Below are 9,555 nucleotides of genomic sequence, written 5' to 3'. Positions count from 1 at the left end.
TTTAAACCATGAAGTGCTACTTAATTAAAAATTATATTTTTGATAATTAAAAAAGTACGATTACGTGAAAGTAGAATCTTTTTGAATCAGAAGAAAACCTATTTTTCCATTCGGTTGTGCCATTTTAGCTCTTACGGAATTCATTATGTTTACACATGTGTATTAACGTTATTGTTATCGTATTATACTATTATTATTGATTCGTGTAGTCGTCGGTAGGAAAAAAGGACACTAGTGGCGAAAACCTTGCACCGAATTTTTTTTTCTCTCTAATCTTATACAATAACATCATAAAATTATAATATATTCTATTCGGTACAATTTTTTGGTCACCTGTATTCCACGTCCGCAAAAAATGCGGCACCGCCACTTCCGTCAATCGATTACTCAACCTATTAAAAAAATATTCATCACAGTTACAAAATACGAGTCAACTAATACATAATCAGTTAAATTACTTAACTGCATATAAATATATAGTATTATATATAAGTATGCGCGGGTGGGCGATATCGGGACATTAAGAGGGATGCTGGGAAGAAGATAGACAGCAGACAATAAAAGGAGAGGATGGTCGACTCTACAGGGGTAAAAACGTCGGTCACGCGCGCGCTTTTCTTTTAAAGCTGTTCACAATTTACAAGATGGCCGTACTGCCGTCAAGGGATCGACTGTGGGGTATCAGGGGACTGAGGGTGCCCGCCACTTTTTGACCGTGCTCAATCTCGTACATGCTGTCCAGGGGAATACCTGAATGAGAAAGAAAGAAAAATGTAAAGAATTGCTAGGAAGGGTTCACATTTGAACCCAGTGAATAAAATAGTAACTAATAATACATAATTAGTTGATGTTAAAAGGTAGATAATAAAAAATAGTTGTTACCAGTTTCGACGCTTTGCTTGGTTGGTATGAACGAGGCCACCAAAAGGGCACACACAACCAAAAATGCACCAAACACGAAAGGTGGTCCAGGTACAAACTGCAATTTAATTAAACAAGTGTCTCATTAAATGCGTACAAGACAAAAAAGCAAACGAGGGAAATTAAATTTTAAATTGATTAACTATTACCTGAGAATAAATATCATCTTGAGCGTCTGTGCTGTGCGTCGATTCATTATTATGCTCGTCATTGAGATCAACATGGAACATGTAGAATATAATTCCGAACATTGCAGGACCTAGGCCATTACAGAGACCTCGCATTCCAGTAACCATTCCTTAAAAACGTGGGATAAACAATTTTAAAAGAAATACAAAAGAATCTTTGAAAAATATGAGATGGAATGGTATTAAAAATTTCTACCGGAAAGGGCAAAAAAAACATAAAAATTGAGCAAAAAAGAGGATTCTAACAAAAAAAAAAGGTGTACCTTGTACAACTCCTTGTTTATCTCGTGTGCTAATGATGGAAATAAAAGCTGATATTGAAGGATAAGTAATGGAGGACATGGAGGCAAGAATTCCAGCCGCCCACATCATCCATGTTGTGGTACCAAAACCGTACCATAAAAGCTGAAGCATCTCGAACAAAAGACCTAGCATAATTGTATGCTTACTGCCCAAATTTTTCATTAACATTCCTAAAAACAACATGAAACAAATTGAACCTGAATCATTAAAAATTTACAAAAAAAGAAAACGGAAGAGCTCTTATATACATATTAAAATTAATTTTAAACGACCCGATTGGTATCTGCTAATATGTTTTCTCTACCAGCTTCAATATAATTTCAAAATAAAAAAATATTTTCTTGCAGTAGCAATTATCTACATGACTCACATTATTATAAATAATTCAATTTAAAAGAGTAATAAGATTTAATTATTATCATTCGAGACCACATATAAGTATTCTGTATACATTGATAAAAAAAAGATAACGGCAATTCAACAACTCCAATTTCACTTTTAACTTGTACAACAGTGACTCCATTTATTTCAATTACATTATTTATCTTTACAAACTTGTCTAGATAAATTTTAAGTAGTTAAATTATGAGCTACTAGTCGAATTATTTTATCAATGAAGTTATTCTATTTTAAGTATTTCCTTGTAACAATTCCATTTTTAAACCTTAAAAAAAACACGATCCACATGACGAAATACTGACCTAGCCTAAAGTAATAATTAAAACATTAATAGCACCAGAACCGTAAAAAAATATTAATTTTTATATAGCTGTAGAGTAAATTATCAGTTTCATTTAACCTTTTTTTCTTTACCTAAACTGAGTTGGGCCATTACTGCCATAAGACCTACGAGTCCTACAAAGACAGCTACCATGGGGGCACTCCATCCCATGACGAGTTTCAAATAGACAAAAATGCAGCTGTACTGGCCAGCTTCGGGCAAATAAGACAAGAATACGGCAATACACAACAACAGAATTGTAGGATCCTTGCCGACATTACGCAAGGAAGCGAAAGGATCTGCTTGCTCCCAGCTAATCGGGGACACGCGAACCTACAAATTAAAAGACAACAATTACTTTTAGTAAGAATTAAAGTTTTACATCAAAAGTGATGGCGAAAGAAGTAAAAGAATGAAGCGGATCTGTGAGTTATACCTTTTCGGGAAGACTTTCTGGGACGGCTACTATTATAAAGAAAACATCTAAAATCGCAACAGATGTAGCCAATGCTACCACCAAAGTTATGGACCATCTGAAAAGGAAAAATATATAAGTTTTTCCACCTATTTTTTTTCTGGCACTCAATTATGTACTACGTGAACCGTCTCATTAATATAACTGCTATATTTAAGATACAATAAATCGCACAAGACAACATCTTTTCAACATATTTTCAATGAATTTCGAAAGACGACATTGGTTTAATACACAATCGAATAAATGAATACTGACCTGTCCATCATATAAGCACCCAGGGCAGGAGAAATGACCATGCTAGCAGCGAAAGTTCCGCTGACGAGACCGTAAGCCAATGAACGTTCTTTTTCGTCGGTGACGTCAGCTACGTATGCGAAAACTACGCTGAATGTTACGGCAAACACGCCCGATATCGAGATCATCGCGAAAAACCTGTCAAACAGATACAGTATTTTACTAAAGAACGATTAAAAATGTTGTATATTAAGTTATATTTATGCGGGACTTATTTGAAGCCGGTCCTGTACAAAAAATGCCTCAGTTTTTATGCTGCGAACTGTACAATTTTCTTAAATGGAAATCAGAAAATTTAATTTTGGCATCTATAAAAAAAATGCCTCAGAATTTTGACTGTAAACTGTACACATTCACTAAAAAAAGAAGAAAAAGACTTATTGAAATCAATGAAAAATTAGTTTCATGTTTTTCGCTGCAAACCGTACCTGTTGGGTATATTTTTTGGTATAAACGTTTTTAATTGATAATAAAACTCACCAGAATGTGTTGATGGTCATTAAAGGTATGGGCAGGCACGTGAAAAACACGGTGATTAGGAGAAAAAGCTTTCGCCCGCAGACGTCGCTTAGGGCGCCCACGAGGGGTGCGCTGAGGAACGACAGCAAGCCCTTTATACCCATTATAAGACCGTTCATAAGAAAGGTATGATCCGGAAATGTTGTGTTTAATACTTGTATAACTGGCATTGTTAAAAGACCCCACGCGAAGAACTCCAGGAATATGACAACCAACGCGTGGTATAGGGAGGGCATGCCTATTCCAGAGGTCTAGAATAAAAAAAAAAATAAACTAAGAAAAAACTATAATTACACAAATATTTTTCAACTAACTCTATGCGAAATCAGAAATCGAAAAAAGTTTTTAATTGGTCATATGAGGTATCGATTTTTTAAAGGGCCAGATATGTGATCTTTAAAAGTACCTAAGTATAGTGCCCAAATTTTGTACTTAAAGCCAGTTTAGCTGAACCTACCCATAATTCCCTGATAAAAAGGTCACCATGCATGTCCCCTTTTATTTTAAATTTTAAACCATGAAGCCGCTTTTTAATAATATATAATTTGACACCTGTTTTTTAAGGGATCTGAATTATAGCTATTACTGCTTAGTATTTACATAATTATTTCGTATGCTCGGAAATAATTCATTTTTTTACGATCAGCTTTTGTTACGTCAATTGATACAAAACCGATGACCGAATGACGATGCCAAACAACGCGAAACTGACGTTCATTTGTCATCGCAGGCTCTTAACGTTTAATTTGCCTGGACGAAGGCCAAAATGGCACTAACGTAAATGCGACTGGAGGTATTACAGATAGAAGGTAAAATGCGACAAACTTGATACAGGTACTTGCAGAAAGTATGTACAAGACTAGATCGAATATGTTGTGACATTAACAGCATGCAAGAACGATCAAAAGAATGCTTTACGAATTTTTGCGCAGTGTAGACCGATTTCGGGGAATCCCGATTTAGTCTTGTTACACACCGAAACTGTAGTAAAAATGTAACAGGATAATGCAAGATATTTTTTGTTTTGATTTAAGTTCAAGGGCCGTTTTAGACCATATTATCTTCTCTACTTCCTTGCGTTCCTTTCATATTCATTCAAAATCATATTCAAAAACATTTTTTTTATATATCATGTCGGGTATCGTTTAAAAGGTCTAATAACAAGGAACTCGAATATATTTTAATGTATGTTTGCATGCATGTGATAGTGTCCCTAACCCTCGCGTGATTTTGGGCAATTTTCAAAGTAGGTCATGAACTTAAACTTGGTCTAGGATAGGGCAAACCTAATGTAAGTAAATCGATCCATTATACACAAATATGTTGATGCAAATCGTACTTCGTTTTTAATAAGAAGGTCTGAGCACGTTTATTACAAAATACTTGTGCGTTCTAATAGTCAACGTTTAGCACTGCAAATGCAAAAATACAGACAAAAAATTGGAATTTTCCATTTAAGAGAAAGTCGCTCATACGTATGTCTGCAATTGAAGTTTGACCTTAAAAACAGATCTCTGCTGACATCTTGTTGAGATTGAGTAGAATACTTTGCATAAAAAGTGATAAAAATATAATTCTGTATATGTACTTATGTAGGTGTATATTTATTAATATGTATTAATTTCTTTCGTCAGAATTTTAATACAATGCACATGTATTTATTTTATTATGAAACCTTATTCTTATAACAACGTCATTGTTTGGTTTTTTTTTTTTTACATTTTTACAATATAAATCAATTAAACATTTTTTTTAATCTTAATGCAAATGATAATTGAATTATTTTACTTATAAAAATAGAAAAGGACATTTTATACACTGCCATGTCCTACTGTTAGGCACAAGCAACCAAAATTTATCAGTTTTGAAAGAATGAAAGTTAACTTTCACTTGGTAGACGAAATAGCCAAAAAATAATACAATAAAAAGGTAAATCCATGAATTACAAACATTACGAAACTTTACAGCTTTGTATGAATATTACAGTATTTACCTATTGATAATAACAGTTATGAATGTTTTGACAAATCATTTACCTATTTGTTTATTTTATGTATCATTACAGGTATAAAAAACCGCCAAAAAAATACAAGAATACTATGATTATACCAAACGTAACAACAAAAATTAACTAAAATATCAAAATTTAAAAATTGTAAAACGCGTTTCTCACTTGGAAACTTTTTTTTAATTTTTAGAAAAAATAAGTCCCTGAAGTACTAAAATATGCAACCCAACATACACCCTCTATATTCTTGATGCATAAAAATTAATTCAATTTAATTCAATTCAAATTAAATCACCCTGTACATTTTAATGCGAGATGGAGTAAAACAATTGATTATCAATTTTTAATTTTTCTGCATTGTAACATAATACAGTATGTAAAAATTAATACAAAACCCATTGTTTAGATACTGAAGACAATTAAATACCTATAACAAAAAAAAAAAATGAATCATGTGGGCATTTGTTATCAATATGCCGATATTGAAAATCAATAATTTGGTCAACTTTTCGAATTTTGATTGTTATTACAATGAAACATAAAAAATATATAAAACAGCTGCAATGTTTAATTGCAAATTATGAAAACACCGAAATTATAGCGTAGAATAAGTGGTGTAATTAATGGGTGACAAGAAATTTTAAATGTGCTATCACCATTGATACCATAGAACAATAAACATTGTTTTTAAAATCAATTTGATGTTATCGCAATTTTTAAAGAGGCTTACATATACGCAGGGTGACCTATTGGCCTATTTATTTTACTTTGACGTTAAAAATAATACTACACATTTGAATATACAGGGTGCTCCCTAAATGAATTATTAAAAATAATTTTCGTAATGCTCTGGCAATAAACCAGAAATAATAGTTAATTTTAATCAATTATGCAATTTATTTAAAATTAAAAGTGATTTGCAAGTAATTGATGTAAATCCGAATGTTCTTATTCATTAATTTCGAGCAACAGTCAATTTGTAATTTAGAAAAAAAAATTAACTATTACCCACAAATAATTTATAAAGAAATGAACTTTTACCTAAAAATATTTTATCTACATCCATAGAATTTGTCATACCTAATAACGATTCTAATGAATTTATACCTAATTTAATTACTCATTTTTAAGTGCTATTTATTGGCCGATTTTATCTCCCTTATCAATTTATTTAATATCTTTATCAGTTGTTAGTATTAATGAGGCATTAGTGATAACTTATTAGACAGACCATCCATCAAGTATCGATCGATTTATCATCGATTCGTTTATGAAATAATAAATTCAGTGCTTACCTGCGATACAGGGGTGATCGCGTTACAATGTATTCATTTACACGACGGTGAATGAAAAATTAAAATCTTTATTCATAAAAAATAGCAATTATTGTTTCGTAATTAAAATCAATATCACTCACCATCATTAGGGACTGATAAAATCTTTTCGCTTTGCGGTAGTTCCATAAGTATTTTTTGAACAGATAATAACAAAGAATCATGCACATTACAATTGAATTGGGAATACATTTGCACCGTTTACCATCAGTTAGTAGTACAAATACTTTCATTAATTTGTCATTGTCTCATAATTATAAAACAAGCAAAAAAAAACAATATACAGTAGCACACACTTGTTAATCGACGTTATTTTGCGACACTGGCAAATAATTTGCCAAAAAACCGGCGCATCCTGGGCGCGAAAATGAGTTATAAATATCGTCGGTCGTCATTAAGTCTTATTAAAAATTAATTTGTTATGTACAAAAAAAAACAATATGAACAATTACAATGCTTAATTAATCGTCACAAACGCGTCTGCTCATTAACGAAACCAAAATAACACGGTGAGTACGCGTTCTTTTTAACTTTATTATCATTTTCAATGCACACACATACACAAACGGTAAAAACTTTAATGTAATGACAAAACGCAACACCCACAAACATTTATTTAAAAAGACAGATAAAACAGATAAGACTCGTATCACTCACTGCATGAGATGTTTGCAGTACAAATAGTATACTTCACAAGCCCTCTGACACACATATATACGAACGTACCTGCTACAATAATATGTATTACCGGTATATAAAGTTGATAATTAATTATTCCTTTTACTCTGTTACAAAAAAAGATTACGTATAATAATGTGCTGTGACTTCTTTTGTTTTACTTTTAACAAAGAGATCTACCTCTGCACATGATAACATAATAAGAAAAAAACGAAAAGAAACATATGGAAGTGTTTTTTTTTAATCGAAACAAAATTTTTTAATCATTAATTGCACATAATAGAAAACATAAAATTATCTTTAAATATGCCATCCAGTATCTTCTTATGTTTGTCGTTAATTATTCATCATGACAAAACAAATGATGTTCAAGTAGCTGATGTTTTAATTATTGCAGTTTTTATTCAGTTTTATACCTATTTAGACTTAAAAAATAAATTTTAAACAAATCACGTAGAGGTATTTTACAAACTTGTGTTTTTTTAAGATGAAATAGGAATGATGTTTTCAAAAAATATTACGTTTTTGCTGAATAGTTAAAAAGTTCTCATTTTTTGTTTGCTTTAACTGTATACTTACTACATATCTATATCTTTTAAATTCCTATCAAGTAATGCTTTAAAGCGAAAACAATTATCTAGTGCAATTTAATCCCAATTAAATTAAAAAAATCACAACGAATTCTTTATACAATTTATACAATAGTATTGTTTATATACACCGGTGGCGGGTTGAAAACTATACATAGGAATATTCTATTATAAAAAAAATTGTTCAAATACCTTCAGCTATCTTTTCATATAATTAATAGTCATTAGAATATACATTCATTTTAATAAATGCAATTTAAAGCTTTGAGAGGTGTTAATGCTTGTTCAAAAAATGTTAGGAGTTCGGATAATTGAGGACATTTTTCAAAGAAGCTGATGATATTTTCAGATAGACGAGATTGAAAAACTATATTCCATACGTTCATTAAATTATGCATTTTCGCTTTTGCGACATAAAAAAGAGGATAAAGAAATTTCTATATTCTGTTAACTTTTCGCCTTACCTGTATACTACTGGCATAGCAAGCTTAACAATATTATAAGTTATTTTTTCAACATTTTTAAATATTTATTCTGTTTTATTATTAAAACTATGGGGTTTAAATTGATCTCAGTATTACACTGATGTAAAGCGTTGCTATTATTTTTAATTATTTCTCTAAAGCACCAACAAAAGTGAAGACATAATAACCACCATTAAATATACAATAATAATAAGGGCTTGCAATTTGTAAGTAATAAATATTTCAAATATTCTATTTTAAGTAAATTAGTTACAGGCTTTGTTCTTGTAAATTTTTTTTTAAATTGTAACAATGACATGGAGAGATTTTAAATAATAGTACCAAGGTTCAAGTTACATGTCTTACACAATAGCATCATATTACACATTGATCATGCAAACAATTGCATAAAAACGATTTTAATTAAATAATATCTTTTAGATTTATCTTTAAAATTGCAAAATGTCAAACATGTAACTTACTGTAACAACGGCATCCTTGGCAATTGATTTTCGAGAACGAATAACCCATCGAATTACCATTCTTGCTACACCCTTCGAGGGTTTCGCTTTCATCTTGTTTTTAACACCTAAATAACCGAACTCACGCACAACTTTCAGTTTTTCCACAATAAATTCATGATACGATAACTCGTAAAAATTTACCTAAACACGAACTGCCAAAAACGAAACTTCATAACCTTACTTCTCTCTTAACTATTTAGTATTTTTTTTAGTGGAAACTGTATTACCAATATGTGAAAATCAATTATTCCAATGCATTTTTTTCTTTAAGTATTTTTTCAAAAATTACCTCACAAATTATTACTTGTTATTATCTATACATAAAATTAAGACGTTTCTTTTTTATTTATATGAAAAAATAAGATTTTGAATTATTTAAAAATTTTAACGTCAAATGTGTAAAAAATTGTTAGCAACACACTTAACGTAAATGACATTGGGGTTGCATAAGAGCGTTTGTTTGATCAATTTTAATCTAAAATAAATATCAAACTTGCAAAGAATTTATTATGTCGTTTTTAATATACATAGCA

General features: G+C 30.7%; 1 protein-coding gene across 4 annotated transcripts; it reads right to left on the bottom strand.

Annotated features, from left to right (window-relative positions):
* Positions 1-516: 516 nt before the first annotated feature.
* Positions 517-9,213, bottom strand: LOC108739334 (hippocampus abundant transcript 1 protein). 4 transcript variants are annotated; one of them, XM_018473187.2, is made up of 9 exons: positions 9,038-9,213; positions 3,386-3,675; positions 2,867-3,043; positions 2,570-2,666; positions 2,226-2,466; positions 1,373-1,582; positions 1,071-1,219; positions 883-979; positions 517-750 (listed from the first exon to the last, which is right to left on the bottom strand). In XM_018473187.2, the coding sequence occupies exons 1-9, from the start codon at positions 9,071-9,073 to the stop codon at positions 638-640; spliced, it is 1,410 nt and encodes a 469-aa protein (XP_018328689.1). In that variant the 5' UTR covers positions 9,074-9,213; the 3' UTR covers positions 517-637. The 4 variants fall into 4 exon arrangements, with proteins under 4 accessions (XP_018328689.1, XP_018328688.1, XP_018328687.1 ...); XM_018473186.2 differs by having other exon boundaries at positions 8,981-9,212; XM_018473185.1 differs by lacking the exon at positions 9,038-9,213 and adding an exon at positions 6,850-7,328.
* Between the last annotated feature and the right edge of the window lie 342 nt (positions 9,214-9,555).

The sequence above is a fragment of the Agrilus planipennis genome, unplaced genomic scaffold (assembly GCF_000699045.2).
Source record: "Agrilus planipennis isolate EAB-ADULT unplaced genomic scaffold, Apla_2.0 scaffold181, whole genome shotgun sequence".
Taxonomy (NCBI): domain Eukaryota; kingdom Metazoa; phylum Arthropoda; class Insecta; order Coleoptera; family Buprestidae; genus Agrilus; species Agrilus planipennis.
Note: the sequence above shows the minus strand (reverse complement) of the source record. Positions and strands in the feature narration are given on the sequence as shown.